Source organism: Plecotus auritus, assembly GCF_963455305.1.
Source record: "Plecotus auritus genome assembly, chromosome: 12".
Taxonomy (NCBI): Eukaryota; Metazoa; Chordata; class Mammalia; order Chiroptera; family Vespertilionidae; genus Plecotus; species Plecotus auritus.
Genome location: NC_137778.1, coordinates 10,426,976 through 10,447,280, shown reverse-complemented (window position 1 = coordinate 10,447,280; position 20,305 = coordinate 10,426,976). Strand labels below are relative to the sequence as shown.

The 20,305-nt window shown below is 49.7% G+C and overlaps 1 protein-coding gene across 1 annotated transcript; it reads left to right on the top strand.

Moving 5' to 3' along the window:
- Nucleotides 1-1,305: 1,305 nt before the first annotated feature.
- On the top strand, nt 1,306-20,305 carry PIGR (polymeric immunoglobulin receptor). The gene is made up of 11 exons (XM_080647626.1): nt 1,306-1,436; nt 9,037-9,132; nt 9,977-10,318; nt 11,621-12,274; nt 13,542-13,880; nt 14,622-14,945; nt 15,835-16,033; nt 16,436-16,557; nt 17,180-17,311; nt 17,668-17,726; nt 18,766-20,305. Exons 2-11 carry the CDS (start codon nt 9,090-9,092, stop codon nt 18,859-18,861), a joined length of 2,310 nt encoding a protein of 769 aa, XP_080503752.1. The 5' UTR covers nt 1,306-1,436; nt 9,037-9,089; the 3' UTR covers nt 18,862-20,305.

Genomic DNA, 20,305 nt, shown 5'->3' with positions numbered 1-20,305 from the left:
TTCCCTCCCCTCTCCGTCCTCCCCTCCTCACTCACCTAGTTTCTGTCCTAGTATTCAGTGGGCCCGCTTACCCCAGACTTAATGTAAGTCCCTGAGGAGAGGAGGAGAAAAAGGGAAAGGAAATCTAGAATGAGAGCGAGTTTTAAATTGGGAATGAAGTGACTGAGATACCATTGAACTGGACCCAGTTTGCTTGGAAGTGACTAGGTCATTTATGTCTTAAATTAGTCCATCTTTATGTTTAGGGTCGGAAATTAAGCTTCATAATAGAAAATACGGTTTCTTTACTTGCCATCCAAATTCATGATGGTGGGGTTCCCACCTGTGAGTGAGTGGTGAGCTAAAATAAGCCCCCGGGCTCTGACCGCCCTGTGCTTTCCGGGACCCTGTTTCTCCTTTCCTCCTTCCCCTTCTGGGCTTGGCCTGCAGGACGCCGGAGGGAGAGCGCAGGCCAGCCGTGCACAGGTAGGAAGGGGAAGGATCCTGTGTGGGTGGGGCGAGGGGTGGGGGGCATGTGTGTGTGTGTTGGGGAGGGGGCATGTGTGACCCAGGACTGCCAAGATCACTTGGGGAACACCTGGGAGTCCTGACCAGGTCATGACCAGAAGGCCACGAGGGACTCGCTGAGGTGGAGAAGGGGCCTTCTACTCCAGCTCACAGATCGGCCCCTTCTTTGATGTGGCCCGGAGCCCAGGTCTTGGCAAGACTCGGAGGTTCACCATTTCAGGGGAGCCCGGCGGCAGCCAGCATCTTCATTCCTCTAGGAGTGGAAAGAGAAGACCCGCGGTCCCCCTAGATCCCGGGAGCACTGGCGCTGCTCAGGGGGGCTCCACAGAAGACGTGTAGAGTGCGCTCAGTCCAGGCTGTGTCCTCTGGATTGGGGGGCAGTGCTTCCAAGTGGGAGCTGAGACCGATCCCTGCCACCTGTGCCCCATCCAATGCATATCGGTATCATACCATGGCCTGGGCCTGGTGCTTTACATCTAACGTCGGGTTATACCCTCAGCCTTCAGCTCTGGTGTTCCTGTCCCTATTTTCCACTTGAAAAGAAATATGAAGGTGACGTGCCGGGGGCCTCACAGCTAGAAAGTGGCAGAAGGGCTCTTCATGCTCTCAAATCCTATAGCTGCAATGATGTGGGGATTCCTAAGTAACATCTCCCCAAGGTCAAGGGGAAGCAGTGGAGGCAGCCCAGAAAGCTGAAGGGGAAGGAAAGCAAGGATCTGTGGGAGTCACGTGGCCCTGGCCGGCCGCCATGCCTGTGGGAGAGTGTCCCTTTAAGAACCCAGGTGTGGGCCAAGCACTGTGCATAGTTTCAGTTTTGGCAGCAGCATCCAGTGTCCTGTTGGCAACTCCTGGGAAGGCAGGGGTTGTGGACTAGCCAGCAGGCTGTTCCCCTGAAACGGACTCGACGGGAGAGAAGGAAGTATCTAAAAGTAAGTGTGGGATCCCCAGATGGGATGCCATCTGGAAGGGTCTGGGATGGTGGCTTGGACAACCCCCTACATTCACAGCTCTCAGCCTCCCAGCGCCGGGCGAGGAGGACTGAGCATATGTTTGGGGAGTAGAGGTGCAGATCCCAGAGAGATGGGTAAGGACGCACATGTGTGGGAGCCCCCACCCCTTGTCTGTGGAATTTTAGCAGGTGGGAAGAGGGATGCCTGTGGTCAGCACGTGTAGTTATTCTCCACTTTGATCCCTGAGTTCCGTACTAAGCCCTCCACAGGTACAGTGTGTGGCCTTAGGCAAGTCCCCTAATTGCTCTCTGAGCCTTAGTGTCTTCCTCTGTAAAACGTGGATAAAAATAACTCCTATCACTTAGGGTTGATGTGAGGTTCAAATACGTGTGAAATTGCTTTGAAAACTCCTGAAAAGTAACAACTGTTGGGTGTTTTTTGATTTAGTTCAGTTACTCAAGGACTTGTGAGCATCAGACAGACCTGGGTGAGATAATGCGTATAAAGTGCCCGGCACATAGCAGCGACTCTTCTAGCCTTTGACGCTCTCTCCTCCTCCAGCTTCCGGGTGAGGGCTCGTGCAGCCCCTTTTCCTGGGCTTCGAGGAAGCTCTGAGAGCCTAATTTCAACCCAGCTTTGCTCCATGATGTGATGCCCTTACTAAGGTGGGGAAAATGAGATCCTCCCAGGGTGAGCGAGTAAGGTGGACAGAACCGGCTCCCCGGGACAGTCGGCATTCTGGTGTCCTGATGCTACTCCTGGCTCTGCAGACATAGGCCTCTCCTCCATGCCCTTCCCCTTGCCCATGCTGACAGGGTCCCCAAGCCAGCCCTGCCCCTCCAGCACAAGCTCCATCCTCCGCCGCCCCAGTTCCCTTCCTGCAACTGTCTCAGGCTTGGGTCGCCCGAGCTGCTGGCTCTGTTTTGGACACAGCCTTAGCCGTCCCTCTCCCCTTCACAAGAGGAATTACAGGTTCCTTAACATCTGGAGAGGGGATGCATGGGTTCCTGGATGTGGGGCTACAGCAGAAAGAGCCGTGGACCAGGAGTCAGGAGAGCATCTAGCTCTGCGGTCATTGCCTGTCCCTGGGCAGCCCTAGATCTTGGTGGCTCTGTTTTATAAAGGGAGCGACAGCAGCAACTTCCATGTAGCGAATCCACCTGCCCCCCGGCTCTAATCTCATTCCCACCTGAACCAAACCCGGAAGGTAGGCAGGGTAGGTGTCGCGATGGCACTTTACAGTTGGGAAACTAAGACTCCGTGAGCTAGTGCGAGTGGTGTCAGGTCACCCACATGTATGAGCGATGATGTTTTGGCCCAGTCATTTGATGTGGTCATGGGGACATTTGACACACCTGAGAAACGAAACAACCAACTTTTGTAAAGTAGCATGACCCATGCACGTGTTCAGCAGAGACTCCCCGCATCTGTGTCTCGCCCTTCCTGAGTAGGCTGAGGCCACGGTCCCCAAGGCCCTGGCCTTGACACAGTAGGACGTGATAGAGAGAAGCTTTGGAGGCAAGTGTCTGGTTACAGGAAACAACCGTCACATGCCCGACACATGGTAGGTGCCCAATAAATAGCAGCCATTATTATTTCCAGGAAGAAACGTCTTGTTGGCACCTATCTCTGGGTTCAGGTGTCCCTCCACTGGAACTAAGTCTTCTGTGGAAGGTGGAGGGCAGAGAACGGAACTAACTTCTCTACGATTGGATTTCCTTCTCCCAACTGTTTCCCCTCAAACTCAAGGCCCCGCAGTATAGCATAGTGACAGAGAGCTTATACTCTTGATCCAGAGTACCTGCATTTGAATCCCATTGCAGTTACTTCCCAGCTGGGCAAGATTATAACTTCTCTGTGCCTCTGTGAAATGAGTTTGCCCGTTTAATTCTACCTCGTAGGGTGTCTGCAAAGATAAATGAGTTTATACATGTAAAGCACTAGGAAATTATTCAATGTGTGCTAACTATAAATACTGCCCCCATTTCTATCCTAGTACATAACATGTGTCTCCTCTTTCAGGCCATGCTGGTCCAATCTGAGCAACACACACACACACACACACACACACACACACACACACTGTCTTCAAAGGGTGCTCAGTAAATAGAATTCTCTTCTCTTCTCATTCTAAGATGAGAAAAAGAGAAGACTGTGCTGATTTTAGAGAGGAGATGGAAAAGAAACTAACACTTTTTAAATTCTGACACCATATCAGACTTTACATATGTTGTTCCATTTCATCTCTACAGCAACTCTGTACTCAGTATAATTATCCCCAGTTTACAGGTGAGTACTGGGGCTCAAATAATTTAAAGACCCTGCCCCCAAATCATGCAGCCCCTAAGGGAGAGAGCTCAGAGCCAAGCTGATGAGCCCATGCTCTGTGCCACTCTCCAAGTGCACAGCAACCGTGAAAGTCAAGTGCACGGATCCCAGTCCTTCTTTGCTTGAGTAATTGCAACCTCTTACAGCTGAAGAGAACTTTATACTATTTAAAGTGCCCCCATATACATTGTCCCACTATCCCCCTCCCTATTTCCCCATCCCACTGTAGCCCTTCAATCTGGAAGAGTCAGGGGCTCTGAGGGAGTTGAGCACAGTGGTACAGGTCTTCTGTAGCCTGTGACAGAGCAGGACTCTGGCCTCTGGGTTGTCCTCCATCCTCCAGGCTCTTCTTCATGCTACTGTCCCTTTAGTGCCCAGAACCAAGAAGGCATTTGGCAAAGTGAGAGAAATTAATTCTGACATTTTCTTTCTCAAAGAGGATGTAACATTCCCAATCTCATCGGCCTTTGCTGTGCAGCTGGTCCTTGCCAGGCACTCTGGTGCAAGGCCCTCTGGGGATGGAGAGATTCGTCTAGTTGGCCCCTGCCTTCAAGGAGCTGCTCTCTGGTACAGTGGATGAGATAGTGGGATGGAGCCAATAACAAGGGTTCTAAGTCTTTGTTGAAAGGCTTATTCCCAGAGCCTCATGGAGCTGGTATTTCAAATGCTTAACTTCTGCTTTAGTCTCGCATTGATAGTAGGCCACTTAGACAGGGAAAGGACCAGAAAGTCTTGAATCATTCTAGCTCATGCCTTCTTCAAACCCCTTGACTAGTCTTTCTCCATCTACCTGCCCTCTGGAGTTCAAATTCCTTTCCCTAGACATCGCTTTTACTTGGAGACTCTGCCGCACTCCAGGGCTTCTATAAACTATATAAATTCTCCTAAGCTCTCACCTGTCATCACAAGCCTAAGGCCCTTGCAAACCACACAGACTGCTCTCCCTCCCTAGTGGTGCTGTGATTTCTGGGCTCAGTCTAGTCTGCACTCGGCCCCTGCACCCATGAGAGATGAGACTCAGGAATAGGGGAAATAAGGGAAGGGGTTGTTCAGTACAGGCCAAGGAAAGCCCCCTCTCCAGCCAGGCCAGCTCTCTTCACTCCTCTGAGCTCCAAGCTTCCTGCTCCTCCAAGTTCACATTCACAGGAGTTGTCAGCAACTGCCACTTGGCTTTAAGTCCCCATAGGGCACGCTCTCTGTCCCCTCTGAAACCCCTCTGAAATACCAATCTCTCCATCCCCGGAGGGCCTTGCGCCAGAGTGCCTGGAAAGTCCCTGAGAAGGCTCCCCTGGCCCTCTCCTGTATACCAAACAACTGAAGAGCCCAGAGTTGCTAAAGGCCAGGTAGTTCAGCAGCGGCCAAGCCAGGACCTGTCCAGGAGATCCCTCTCCCTCTGAAAAGGGAGGAAACTTAACATTGGGTGGACAAAGGTTTGGACTCAAGCTATGAGAGCTGAAGATCAGTCATTCTGCCCGGACAGTGTGGCTTGGTGGTTGAGCGTCGACCTATGAACCAGGAGGTCACGGTTCGATTCCCAGTCAGGCATATGCCTTGGTTGTGGGCTTGATCCCCAATGGGAGGCATGCAGGAGGCAGCCGATCAGTGATTCTCTCTCATCATTGATGTTTCTATCTCTCCCTTAGTCTCTGAAATCAATAAAAATATATTTTGAAAAAATCAATCATTCTAACTGACCGGGAGCTAGCTAGGTTAATTTTACAAGGAGATAATCACTATTCTCCAGCACGTCCCCTACCCCTGCCCCACTCCACAGTAGTGTAGACTTATGTTATGTTATCACAGGCAGTGACTTGGTAAAAAGAGAATGATCTAGACCAGTGGTCGGCAAACTCATTAGCCAACAGAGCCAAATATCAACAGTACAACGATTGAAATTTCTTTTGAGAGCCAAATTTTTTAAACTTAAACTTCTTCTAATGCCACTTCTTCAAAATAGACTCGCCCAGGCCGTGGTATTTTGTGGAAGAGCCACACTCAAGGGGCGAAAGAGCCGCATGTGGCTCACGAGACGCAGTTTGCCGACCACGGATCTAGACTACCCCAGCTTTAGCAGTGAAAAACAACACCTATTTTAAGGACTAGAAAGGTGCTTTCATGCGTGATATACTAGCCTATGTATATCCCAAAAGAACAGGCCCCTCTGCTCATGCAAGGAGTGATAACAGGGTAGCGATCCAATTCTGCTATGTGTCTTGGGGCCAAGAATCTCTCTAACCCTTGGATTTTCCATCTGCAACATGAAGATAATAGTATCTGCCTCTTGTGTTGTTGTGAAGATGGATGAAGCCATATAAGAAAAGAAGCTAGAAATGTACCAGGTGCATAGGAGGTACCCAATAAAGGTTATGTTCTTTCCTTCCTTCCTTAAGCAAATCCTTTAAATTCAACTCCAGACCCCGTGGAACTGGGACCTCCATGAGACCTGAATCTCAAAGGCTAGGGAGAAAGTCTGATTTCACGAGGAAGAGATCCCTAATAATTCTCTAAGCCCAAGTTTCTTTCAGCTGTTAGCAGAGAAATTGTGCTTCTAGTTTAGCTCTGGGCAAATATTTCCTGTTCCTGAGAGTGTGGGAGCCCTTGCCCTTTCATCATCTCCCCTAGGACTAGACTATGTTTCCTCTCCAAGACCACCCTCTGCCAGATTTGCCCTTCCAGTTGTGCATGCCTGATGCTTGCATCTCTGGCCCATGGCTGTGCAAAGAGTAATGGGTACACGTGTGTATCCTCCCCAAACCCAGACACCCACAGCCATCCAAACATGTCACACATGAGAGGAAGCCTGGGCTGAACATCGGGATGCCCGTTGGAAACCCTGGCATCTGACTCTCTGAAACCCAGGGCGAATCACTTTTATCCATTCGAGGAGGGCTGCATCCCCAGCTCAGCCCATGGGAAGACTCACTCCAGTCTCACAGAAACATTAAGCTTGCTTATCTAAATAGAGGATAGGAACCAGAACCATGGAGAGCCACTGCTGGTGTGGGCTCTTAAAACAGCAAGTGGCGGTTTGTCCTCCCACCTGCCACTGAACCCAAGGCCAGTGCAAATGGCAGGTGGTAGATTCCCCCAGACTCTGCAGCGGGCCCATCCCATGTGTCCCAGAGGACACAGGCTTCTCCGCCTTCTGACACTTGCTCCCACCTGGGAGCCTCCCTCACGGTGACTCCAGTTGCTCAAAAAGGTGGTCCCCCAGCCAGCGTCCCCTGAGCCCATCCAGGGTGGGGCTGATGTGGCGTTTGGCTAAGGCCCCACTCCAGAAGTTAATCATTGGCCTGCTGTGAAAGGTCCAGGACAATTAACCAGAATCAAGAGCCTCAAGTTGCCACCTGACACTCATATCTATCCCCACCTCCCCTATTCTGCTCCCCTTCCTCTTCCAAAGAACTCGAGAAACAGAGGAAACAGAGTACCTTTATCTACACAAGGAAATAAAAAGGTTCCTTGCTGGGAAATTCCCCCAAGGAAAAGAAATAACCAGGATAAACAGCTCTATTGCCTTTGGCTCAGGCTAGTGAAGGGAGTCGCTGCGGGGTCGGGGGGGGGGGGGGGGCGCGGGGGGGGGCAGCGAGGGCTGGGCAGTAAGGGGAGCCTGGGAGAGCCGTCCTACCTCCCTACTGCTTTGAACTTCCTTATTTTTGGGGGGAAGGGGTCATTATTGCCCAAGCTCAGTTAACATGCTTCTCTCCTTCAACACTCTTGCTTTCAAGTTCATTGGAAAGTTTAAAGCCTGCCAGAGTCTGTGGGAAAGCGGGGACTCCCCTCTCCTCCCTGGGCTGCAGCTTGTGTCCTGAAAACAGCTGTGATCAGACTGGGCCCTGGGACCCTCACCTCTCCCCAGCTCTGGGCTGTGCTCACAGACTGGACAAGGTCCCCGTGCACTGCACCCTCTGGGTGGCCTTGTCTTGGATTCTCCATCACTTCCGTCTGCCCAGGTGCTCTAGGCAGGATAGGAAGAACCAAGTCTCTGGGAAATCGTGGGCATATCATTCAGCAGCTCAAGCTCTTGATTTTTTTATGCACAAGATGGCTATAATTCTATCTGTTTTGTCTTATTTAAAAGGAAGTTACGAAGCTTCAGAGAAATAGCATAAAGGACAGTGCTTTAGAGCAATGAGGGCTCTAAAATAATAGGAATAAGGCCCTAGCCAGCTTGGCTCAGTGGATATAGCGTCGGCCCTCGGACTGACGGGTCCCAGGTTAGATTCTGGTCAAAGGCACATACCTCGATTTCAGGTTCCCCGGCCCTGGTCAGGAGGCAATCAATCCATGTGTTTCTCTCACATCAATGTGTCTCTCTGTCTCTCCCTCTCCCTTCCACTCTCTCTAAAAATCAATGGAAAAATATCTTCGGGTGAGGATTAACCAAACTAAATAAATAAATAAATAAATAAATAAATAAATAAATAAATAAATAAAATAACAGGAATAAGCACACGGGATAAGCACACTGCTGTATCTGAGGTGTAATTATGGTGCAGTGGGAGAGGTTAAGAGCTTGGATTTGAGAGTCCAGCAAAGCTGAGTTCAAATCTCGCCCACCTTACCCACCCACAGGCTTGATCCTTGTGTGACCTTGAGAAAAGCACTTAATCTTTAAGCTTTCATTTCTTCCCATGTGAAATGTGGATAAGAATTCCTACCTCATAAGGGCTGATATCAAGTTTCAATGAGACAATAAACCTACATTATTTCACACAGTGCCCGGAACATGTAAGAAAACAACTGATGGTGGTTATGCCTATCATTGTTACATTTGAAACTGTAATCCCGGCTAAGCTTCCTCAATGGGTCTTGGTTTACTCATATGAACACACCTTAAAATATGACAGACCCCCTCCATCTCCCAGGATGGCAGCAGAGACGGAGAGATGGGGCCACATGTTGGTAGTAACCAACCATCCAGCGAGGCGTTTCTGAGATCTTATAGATCATGTGCAGGACCATGCCTCCCAGGCGGAAATACGGAAGAAACGGCACTTGTGTCCTGTCCCAAAGAAACTTGCAGATGAGTGGAGGAGATAAAAATATACATGATAATTTTTGAGGAAAAAAAGTACTGTGAGGTGACAAGACTTTGAGTTCTAATGAGAAAGAGGGAGCTATTCATTCTTTCAGTAGGATTTATGTTCATTACTGCAGATACTATACCAAACTGGTGTTACAGGAACTCTAAGGTTATGTAGACTTGGAAGGCATAGGAGCTTCATCCCCTCATGCCATTGTCTTTCAGCATCCAAGCAAGAAATTGGCCTGGGCCCCACAGCCCGGAGGGAGCCACCAACGATGACGCTCTTCTTCCTCGCCTGTCTGCTGGCTGTCCTCCCAGGTGTGTCTGCCAGGTCCCAGCCCACTCCCTGCAGGATCCAGTTCCCTGGGGACACTGAGATCAGGCCCATCCCCAGGGATGCCTCTCTCAAAAAGTATATTCCCTCAAGAAGGGATCACACAGGTGAAGGGGAAAGTCCACGTCTGAAAATAGATTGCAGATCAGGAACAGAAATGGATGTTTCTCATTTCAAGGCCAGGGGTCTGCTCTTCACTGGGAATTATAAAAAAGACCTAGACCTTGAACCAAAAATCTCTATGAGATGAATGGGGTTTGGGGAAAAATGACTTATCCTTCCTGGCTCTCAATATTTTTATCTAGAAAAAAAATAAACTAGAATGTATTTTTAGGAAAATAAGGAAATAGCAGACAGTAAATGCAAAAGTGTAGCACCCTACAAAAGTGTGTTTTTTAATAACCAAAGGAAATCTATAATAATAAAAGCATAATATGCTAATTAGACCGGATGTCCTTCTGGACGAAGCCAGGGCTGCAAGGGAAGCCCGGGTCCCGGGTGCCAGAGGGAAGCTGGTGCCGGCAGCCAGGGGAAGGAAGGCCTGCTCTTGCACAAATTTCGTGCATCGGGCCTCTAGTCTTTAAATAAGTTTACATTCCATTGTCCTTCGAATGATTGCCATTAATAAATTAGAATTAGAATTTAATAATGATTAATCACTTCTTTTACCCAACAGCAGCAGTTGTCTAGCTGTAGTACAGGCAAATAATCCACAGAAGGCCCATGTGTTGGGTGGAAATGTCATCTCCTCCAGGTGGGCTATCGGCATTCTTTCAGCAGGTTTTTCCTCCCATGGCCTCAGAAAGCCTCTGTTCTCTGTCCCCACAGTGGTCTCCATGAAGAGTCCCATCTTCGGTCCCCAGGAGGTGAGCAGAGTGGAAGGCAGCTCAGTGTCTATCAAATGCTTCTACCCAGCCACCTCTGTCAACCGGCATTCCAGGAAGTACTGGTGCAAGCAGGGAGCCAGGGGCCGTTGCACTACCCTCATCTCAGACACCTACTTCTCCAAGGACTATGAGGGCAGAGCCAACATCACCAATTTCCCAGAGAGCAACATGTTTGTGGTAGACATTGGCCATCTCACCCAGAATGACTCTGGGCACTACAAGTGTGGTTTAGGCATTAATAACCAAGGCCTGTTCTTTGATGTGAACCTGGAGGTCATCCCAGGTGAGGATCCTTGGGCTTCTGTGGGAAAGTGAGAGGGAATCATCTCAGGTGCAATGGGAGGGCTGGAGGAAGAATGTTATGAGAGGGAAAGGTAGCCTAGTATGAGGTGGGGAAGGCCGTGGGTCCTCCTCCCTCTGGAGGCAAGGACCTTTGGTAACAAAACACGAGAATGAGACAGATGGCACCTATCTGGAGGTGGCAGGTGGACTTTTCTAGATCTTCGGGACCTATTACATTTTAGGGTTTTACTGAGGCCCTAGCTTCCAAGAGCATTAGCAGAACAACTCCAGTGTTTGGTGAGGTGGGACAGGAGGTCTATGAGCTGAGGAATGTAGAAAAGGCAGGGAGAGATGTACAGGGATCCTTAAATTCCTGCTACTAGTCCACGCTTTAGATCAAGACCTCAGGTCACCAGAGGCTTCTTTGAAAATGCATTTTTTATCCAGGACCCATTAATCCATCAACATTTTCAGCATAAATTATATGGCCAGTTCTTTTCCAAAGATCAGAGCTCTGAAGGGATGGGCCTTTGAACAAGCCCATTCTAATTGAGAAAATAAAAAAATAAAAATAAAGAGTTTTGTGACAAGGTTTCAATGACAAGGGCATTTTAAATAATAATGAGAAATTAAAATAGAAAGGTCTTAAGGGAGGAAATTTGGAGGGATTCCCAGAGATATGTTTTTCTGTTTAGGGATGTGCTTAGTATTATCTGTGGACCCATTAAAGAGTTAATTCAGGTGGTCGTGGATATTCATAAAATCAGAGTCTTAAGAGCTAAGGAGACCTTAGAGTTGACCCTATATAGGACATCGAGGAGAACACTGGAGACGATGGGGATGCAGCCTCTGGTCAAACACTATAAATAGCAGAAACTCATTACTTCACAAAGAAGTGCATTGCGTGTTTAGACTGTTGTGAATTTTAGAAACTCTCTCACAATACACTGAAATCCACCCCCTTGTACTGGCATTCATTCTGCACATTTTAATGCACGTTAATTTGGACACTGACTGTGTAGAGGCATCATGCTAGGTCCTGCATGGGAGTCGTATAAAGCATCTGCCCTCAAGGGACTTCCAGTCTGTGGGGAACATAATTAACTAAACACAAGACTGGATGTATGTGATGCAGATGTAAGTATAAGGAGAACACAGAAGATGGAAAGATTAATGCCCGCTTGGGGGAGAGGGGGCTTCATGGAGGAAACAGCAGTAAAGGTGACAGGCACACCCAGACCTTCACTGGGAACACCAACTAGAAAGTGAAGTCGCAACTCACCTCCTGCTCCTCATCCTGCAGGTCCTGGGCTCCAAAATGGCATTCAAGTCTATATAGCAGACCTGGGCACAACAGTGATCATCACCTGCCCTTTCACATCTGAGAATTCTATACAGAGGAAGTCTGTGTGCAAGAAGATAGGCCAGCAGTGTGTCCTAGTCACCGACACCAATGGGTATGTGAACCCCGAGTACAGCAAAAGAGCTTACATCACTATTCAGGACACCAGCCAACTGCAGTTCAGCTTCATCATCAACCGAGTACAGCTCAGCGATGCTGGGAAGTATGTCTGCCAGGCTGGGGATGATTCTAGAGGTGACAAAAGCAATGTTGACCTCAAAGTGCTGAAGCCTGAGCCTGAGCTACTTTATGGAGACCTGAGGGGCTCAGCGACCTTTGACTGTGCCCTGGACCCCAAGATGGCACATCTGGCCAAATTTCTGTGCCGGGTGAGCAAAGATAAAACCTGTGAAGTGGTCGTCAACACCCTGGGGAAGAGGGCTCAGGCCTTTGAGGGAAGGATCCTGATTACTCTCAAGGACCAGGGCTTCTTCAGTGTGCATATTACTGGCCTGAGGAAAGAAGATGCAGGGAGCTACTTGTGTGGAGCCCACTCGGATGGGGAGCCTCAGGAAGGCTTGCCCATGCAGGCTTGGCAACTCTTCGTCAATGAAGGTGAGACTTGAGAGGGGGAGAGGGAAGAGGTGAGGCAGGTGAGACTTTGAGAGGGGGAGAGGGAAGAGATCTGGAAGGTGAGAGCCTAGCTCACTCTCGGTGAGTCTATTTAGTATTCATCTGTCAGTCAACAATGTCTGCTCACGGACAAGCCCTGAACTGGATGCTATGTGGGCAGCTGTACAGGACAGCTAGGAAACACAGCCTCTGCCTTGTGTTACCTTTAGTTCTTCTCTGTCATCATTTTGATGGCTGTCCCTGGTTAACAGAAATGAGGAGAGTGAAGCTCCTGATTGAAGCAAGACTTGTAGATTGTCTGGGCTTCGGAGAGTCACAGTGAGGACACAACGTGGCATCCCAGGACTTGCAGGGCCATCTGCCCCTTCTCCCTGACCCTTAGCAGATGGCTCCTCATGCCTTACACTCAGATGATAGAATCAGTGGCTTGTCTTGCTCTCAAAGCTTTCCCAGGAAGGCAACACCCTGCCTCTAAATTTTCCTCTCCAACATCTCTTAGGATTAATTGTTATTCAGCAAGATCTGGCTTACTAAGCTCTACTTTGGTGAGCCAGCAATGTGGTGAAATGCTTAAATCCCTGCTCCTTCTCACCCCAGAGCACTATGCATGGAGTTACCCTCATAAGAAACAACAAACCAGTACTTACTGCCCTTGTGCCTTTTAAGGGGCTCACATTCCCTGGGCATCATTTTTCTGTCCCGCGTGGGGTCCTTACCACATTCCTCATCCACGCCAGTCACCCAGGATCTCACTGAACCTCAGCATGAACTTCTTAGAGAAGGGCTGTCCTTCTCTTTGGGAGGGCCCTCGGGGTCCTCAACAATTAAACTTACCTGTGCTACAGAGTTTGTATTTTAAATCACACTGTTCTAAATATAGTTTCTTAATTTGGAGAAAATGCATCAGGCTATTTTTGTGGGACAAGCTAATAAACAGACAAAAATTTCTATAGAGGAAGATTTTGTAAGAAGGTAAAAAGAGGAGCTGATAGTTTCTCTTTAAATTCCTTCCAGTCTCTGCTCAGAATAAGGTGGGGGAAGGAGCAAGATGTCCTGACTAGCGATGAAGATTACAGGGGTCTGCTTGGGCAGCTCCAACTCCAGGCTCTGTGACATTAGGAAAGTTTTTCTTACTTTCTGGGGTGGGTGAGGTCATTAGTATGAACCTCAGTCCCCACCCTGGCTGAGACCAGGGAAGAGCCTGCTCGGACCATGTTGCCATTCTTCCATGCCATCTCTGTCCTTCTAGAGACGACGATTCCACGTAGTGTCTCTGTGATGAAAGGTGTGGTAGGAGGCTCTGTGGCCATGCTCTGCCCCTACCACCCTAAGGATAAAAATAGCCGGAAGTACTGGTGTCGCTGGAATGAGCAAAACAGTGGCTGCCCACAGCTGGTGAGCAGCGAGGGGCTGGTTAAGGAGCAGAGCAAACCCTACGAGGGCAGGCTCGCCCTGTACGAAGAGCCAGGCAATGGCACCTACACGGTCATACTCAACCAGCTCACCACCAAGGATGCTGGATTCTACTGGTGTCTGACCACTGGTGATACTCGCTGGTGGTTCACAGTGGAGCTCAAGATTGTGGAAGGTAAGCCCGGGTTGGGTGGCTCAATTGATTGGAGCATCAGCCCATGCACCAAACGGTGGTGGGTTCAATTCCTAGTCAGGGCACATATCCACATTGCCAGTTCAACCCCCGAGGACATAGTTAGGAGGGAACCTATCAATGTTTTTCTCTTTCTCTCCTTGCCTCTCTCTCTAAAAACTCAATAGAAAAACATATCCTTCGGTGAGGATAAAAAAAAAAAAAAAAAAAAAAAGAGCTGAACTGGGCAAGAGGGAAGGGAGGCATCCCAGGACTCCTCCAATCAGCAACAGCATCACCTCCTACCACTCTTCTTCTACTTCACCCACCTCCATGCTGGTGGGACAGACCTCAGGAGAGAGCCCGCTGTGGAGAGGTCATGCTTTCATACCTGCAACAAGCACCCTTCCCAGCACTTGGCCTTCACTCCAGACTACAACACATACTCTTCCTATCTGAAGTGACCCCAGCCTTTGTATTGAGTCCAGAAAAGAAGAACAAGGAAAGCCAACTGAAGCCAGTATGCAAGGTTCTCTGTTCTGTGATAGACTGATTGATTCCTGGTGGTCACTCCTAAAAATTATTACCTGGGTGCATAATTACATTTCTTACAATGCTATTCTTTATAATGCTGTCCAAAAAGGAAATAAGCTGTGGATCAAGGTCCCCACCACAGCTATTTCCCTGCAGCAGCATCACCGGTGCCAACTTCTGTGCCTATTTCTCCCTCCCTTCCTGCTCCAGGAGAGCCAAACCTCAAGGCACCTGAGAAAGCCATTGCTTGGCAGGGAGAGACTCTCAAGGTGCCCTGCCACTCGCCATGCAAGTTCTTCTCCTACGAGAAATACTGGTGCAAGTGGAGCAACAAAGGTTGCAAGGTCCTGCCCAGCCAAGACGAGGCCTCCAGGCAGGCCTCTGTGAATTGCGACCAGAACAACCAGCTCACCTCCCTGATCCTGAACTCAGCCACCAAGGAGGATGAGGGCTGGTACTGGTGTGGGGTGAAGGATGGGCCCCGATTCGGAGACACAGTGGCTGTCTACGTGGAGGTCAAGGAGAAGGCAAAGGGTGAGTCTTCAGGGCCAAGGCCTGCTTCCCCCTGGTCCCCAGAGAAAGGCTCCTGCTCATAGGGGCCCAGGTTTGGCTCCAAGAGGCTGGGATAGAAGAAGTTTAGCCCCCACATAGTCTCAGCCCTCCAAAAAGGGCATCCCAAATAAACACACAAACCAAGAAAAAAATAGCAGGCCTCCCATTTAACCTCAGCTTCAAGACAAATCCCATAGTTGCCCTGTTGGGCCATTTGAAAGTCTTTCTATATGTAGAGATCTTCCTTTTCATGTAAAAATTTCCAAGTCATTGTCATATGCAATACACTCTGCAAAGCCGGGTCTCTGTAGACAGCAAGATGCCTTCTCCTGCAAGGTCTGACAAAGAAAGTTAAGGCAACCGCTTCTAGTAAGCTTGCCTGTTACTCGTCTTTCTTAAATGTCACCTGAAATGTTTTATCCCTAATGCAGGTATTTTTAGTCCCTCTAGAAATGCAATTGTCTGGGGCCTACTCTTCTGCCTCACTGAGGAACCAAGCGCCGTGCTCCCACCAGGGGGCAGCACTATCGCACCCAGCCCTACAGATAGGAGGTGTTGGGCAGGGTTTTAAAGCTGTGAAAAATCTCCTTGTCCTCAAATGATGGGTGGGTCAGCCCTTATGCACAGTTGGATCTATGATACGGAGCCTTGTAGATGAGAATAAAGAATAAATTTGGTGTTAATGGGGCAGAGGTCATTTGTGACAAACAAGTGACCATCACTCCTCTATGTCGAATGTCATCCTGGTCCCTACCCTAACAGCTTTGAAATCTCACTCTGACCCTGTGAGTCACAATAAAGTCCCACTCCTCAGACTCCCTGGCCTCAGAAGTGAAAGAGCCACAATTCAGCCCCACTCTGCTCTCTCCAGCATTCCAAGATGTCAGCCGAGTGAACGCGGCTGCTCCTGGCAAGGAGGTGATAGAGCCACCTGTCAAGGTGATAGAGCCACGTATCAAGGAGATTGAGAACAAAGTCATTCGAGATCCCAGCCTTTTTGCAGAGGACAAACCAGTGAAGGATAATGGAGACCCAGAGGATAGGAGCAAAGCATCTGCAGACCCTGGCAGGTGAGGAAGGACTGGGGGCTCCCCACTCAGAGAGCATCTCAGAGGACAAGGACCTGAGGCTGGGCCCCCAGGTCTGAGCAGGAGAGCCTGTCCGCTTCCTGATCGTGGGGCGGCCCTCACTGCCACTGTGGTGTTTGGGAGAGGCTGTTGGTGCTCTCAGCCCTTCTCCAGGAGCTGGGCCAGTGTTTACTGTCCAGGTCAATTTCCCAGGCCTGGGATGCAGGGAAGGCCCAGCCCTTGCCTTTGCCATGTCTGGGAAGGTTTCTTAGCAAAATGGAGCTAGAGGGTTCTATCAGAAGGGGGGACTGGATCAACCTGAGAGGAAGAACTAGCCAAAGCCAGCACAACGTGGGACCCCCAGATTTCCTTTTCCATGACTAACGCACTCAATCTCTCTTCCAGCTCTGCGGGACAAGGAGGAAGCTCCACAGTGCTGGTCTCCACGCTGGTGCCCCTGGCCCTGGTGCTAGCACTGGGGGCCGTGGCAGTGGCTGTGGTTAGAGCCCGGCATAGGAGGAACGTTGGTGAGCCCCGGGATGCTCCCTGCCCCCCACCTCCAACCCCTTGCGGGGCGGGGGATGGGGCTGCCATGTTCTCTGCTCTTTCATAAACTCAAAGAAAAGGTTCTGGGAAAGCAGGGTGGGGAAAGATAAACCCGCAGGTGCCCCAAACTTACATGAAGTGCTGCTGTCCAAATGCTGTCTCTGGAAGGCCACCCCGACGGCTCAGGTCCAAGTTCAGGCAGAGCTACTAGAGGACAGCAGGGTTCTGGGCACCTGCACTTCCAGCCTAATTTGAGAACTGATTGGATGTGTGACTTTGGGTGTCCCATTTCACACCTCACGGTTCAGGACAGGGATCATCATATCACCTCAAAGGGCCGATGAGAGGACAACACGAGGTCCTGTGCACGGAAAGGTCTCAGAGTGACAAACAGACCAGGGATTAGTGAGTCTTGATTATTCATGAACAGAGACTGGGAGGAGACTCAGAACACTTCCAGTCTGCTCTGGGTCATAGAGATGAGCAGCCAGAGACCACCCCCCTCCCCCCCCCCCCCGCCAGCTGTCCTGGGGGCTCCTTCTGAGAGAAGCAGCGTGACCTGCTCTCAGCCCCGCACTATACCAACTCCTCTTTCCCGGACAGATCGGGTTTCAATTGGAAGCTACAGGACAGACTTCAGCATGTCAGACTTGGAGAACTCCAGGGATTTTGGAGCCAATGACAACATGGGAGCCTCTACGATCACTCAGGAGACATCTCTCGGAGGAGAAGATGGTACGTCCCTCACACGAGAGGATTCCTGACCCCTGGGAGAGAAAGAATTAGAGCTGACTCTGCCCGGCCAGTGTGGTTCAGTGGTTGAGCATAGACCCATGCACCAGGAGGTCGCCGGTTTGTTTCCCGGTCAGGGCACATGCCCGGTGGCAGGCTCAGTCCCCAGTGTGAGGAGTGCAGGAGACAGCCAATCAATGATTCCCTCTCACCATTGATGTTTCTACCTCTCTCTCCCTCTCCCTTTCTCTCTCTCTAAAAATCAATGAAAACATTTTTTTTTAAAGAATTAGAGCTGACTCTGTGGGGTGGGAATGGGAGGCTAGTGAGGGCTAATTCACCCCCTTCTCTACACACAGAGTTCACGGCCACCACCGAGGACACTGTGGAGACTGAAGAGCCCAAGAAGGCCAAGAGGGTAAGGGAGAGGAGGGAGAAGGAGGCCTCCTTTGGGTGACAAAGAAATACAGCATGAGGGACTGCAGTTAGACATTAGGAAAAACTACCTCAAAGTGGGGCTGTGTCAGAGCAGGGAAGGTGGGATAAGCAGTGTTCAGGAGAAATGTCTGAGGCTGAGATGCATTTTACTTGTGTGGCACTGGACAGAGATAGGAGATGGACTATGTTTATAGGCTGAAAACACACAGGAGGGAGGGAGGCTGGGGAGGAGGAAGGCAAGTGCATGAAGTTTGGCCCTAGGGTGGGAAGGTCAAATATCAAAGGTTGGTGATTAGGCAGGTGCTCCTCCTGGGCTGGGGGCCCATGGACTTCATGTCACCCACCCTCCCTTGAGAGTTTGCTCATGACAGGCCTTTTGCCTGAGCCCGGAAGACATTTGAGGCTGCTGGGCAATTTGATAGTCACTAGATGTCCCTCCCGACCCCAACCAAGTGCTACTTCACTTGAAATCCTATCAGAGGTGACTCCTGCCTTTGGGTCACTATTACCCTCCCCTCGGTTTCCCTGATCCCAAGGTGATAGCGTTTATCAGGTCTGCTCTCCCTCACAGAAGCCAACCCCAGCATTTGGAACAATTAGGGGAACGAGTTAGTTCTGGAGACAGCGCTCCCCTCCAGTCTTGTGTTGTGTCCCTGGGCTGGTGGAGGAAGCCTGAACCACTCAACCAATGTGGCTGATGCCAGCCTAGACCCCTTGCCCTCATGAACTGTGTGGGCAGAGCTTCAGGGGACAGACCCAGGCAGCAGAGGGTTCCACTCCATGTGTCGGAAGGAGGTAGTGAGACCAGAGGGAGATATTTTTAGAAGCTGTGACTTTCCGTTTCTCAAGATTAGCCCTTGTTGGTAAGCATGGGGGCTGACATAAGAACAGGGCATCAGCACAGGCTTGGGTTGCTGGGGCCAGGATTATGAATTCAGGATATTTAGTGTATCCTCTCCTTCCAACCCCACTCACTGAGCAAAGCTCCAAACACTGACTCCTCTCCCATTTCCCCTCAGTCCTCCAAGGAGGAAGCTGACATGGCCCACTCTGCCTTCCTGCTCCAGGCCAACAACATGTCGACCAACGTCCAAGATGGCCCCAGCGAAGCCTAGGCCAAGCACCCTGCCTCCTCCTTCCACCCTTGATAATCACCTTCAGAATCATGTTGATCCTTAGGGCCCTCAGCTCTGGGGGGCTCGCTGCCTGCATGCAACCCCACCTAGGCTTTTCCTACCTACTCCCTCTTCAGTGGCATCCAATCCTGGCTTCATTGTTCCTATTGGGGGCGAGGTGATGTGAGGAGTCCCTGCCTGAGGGAACTTCTTTCTAATGAGACAGCTAAGGTGTGGAAGGAGAACAGAATTTTTAGAAAGGCCTCGTCAAAAAAAAAAAGCACTCAGGATGGGTGGGAGGTAATTTTAGAAAGGAGAGCCATTCAGGGCTTCTCTGTACCCTTATTATGGAATGTCAATGGGATTCTCCTCTTCACTTCATCCTGCCATCTCTTATCCCCTCCCTCCCATCCATCCTCTCTTCTTCTTTCCTTCATTGAAAATACATATATGAACTCTGGCCAGGTAGCTCAGTTGGTTAGAGCGTCATCCTGATACAACAGGTTGCAGGTTCCATCCCTGGACAGGACACATATAGGATGCAACCAATGAATGCATAAATAAGTGGAACAATAAATCCATGTTTCTCTCTCTCTCTCTCTCTCTCTCTCTCTCTCTCTCTCTCTCTCTCTCTTTCTCTCTCTCATCCATCAATAAATAAAAATGAAAAAACAAAAACAAAACACACACATATATGTTAATCCTCACCAGAACCCAGGCATCTAGAGGAATGAACAGGGATGCTGCACACCCAGCCTGCGGCCTTTGTATAAACATCACTGACTCCTTGGAGGCCACAGCTCCTCTCGGTGTATTGTACTCACTACGACCTGAAATCCTCATCAGGTATACTCACCTCTCTGTCCACATTGGGAGAAATCAGAAAATGTCTGGAGTCCTGAGGCTTTAGGGATCATGTAACATGGGCATATATACAAGGAATCTTAAATACACATTCTTACAGGGTAGAAAATTGAGGTCCTGAGAGGTGAAGAGGTTTGCTCAGGGGCACCAAATGAGTTACACTGATTTGGAGACTCCTGTTTTCTTGGCCAGGGATCTCTCTACAAGAGCCCCTGCTCTCCTGATGAAAACAGGATTCTAGAACAAGCAGAAGGTGGTGGAGGGGGAGAGGAAGACAAAATTGCAAATGGAGGCTGGTCTTTCCCAAGTCCCACCTCTGGGAAGACAACCAGTTCCCTCTGTCACTCACATGAACCTAAGAGGATAAGAGAATGGTCCAACACTCACAGCCCCTATATTAAAAGAGTACCAAGTGGAAGGGAAGATAAGAGGGTATTTGATGGTGTCAAGGGAGGGTCTGATCTCCAAAGAGCTAAAGTTTAAGGTCTTTCTCCCTCTGAGCTCTGTACCTCAACCAGCTGGCACTTGCTAACAAAGAAAAATGTGACTTAATTAATAATTAAAAATCATGATTTCCACC

What these genes read in the sequence shown, in the direction of transcription:
- PIGR (XM_080647626.1), top strand. Translation starts at nt 9,090, where the DNA reads ATGACGCTCTTCTTCCTCGCCTGTCTGCTGGCTGTCCTCCCAG. An exon ending in GGAGCTCAAGATTGTGGAAG is followed by an intron (nt 13,881 to 14,621) that starts GTAAGCCCGGGT and finishes TTCCTGCTCCAG; the next exon opens with GAGAGCCAAACCTCAAGGCA. An exon ending in GGTCAAGGAGAAGGCAAAGG is followed by an intron (nt 14,946 to 15,834) that starts GTGAGTCTTCAG and finishes TGCTCTCTCCAG; the next exon opens with CATTCCAAGATGTCAGCCGA.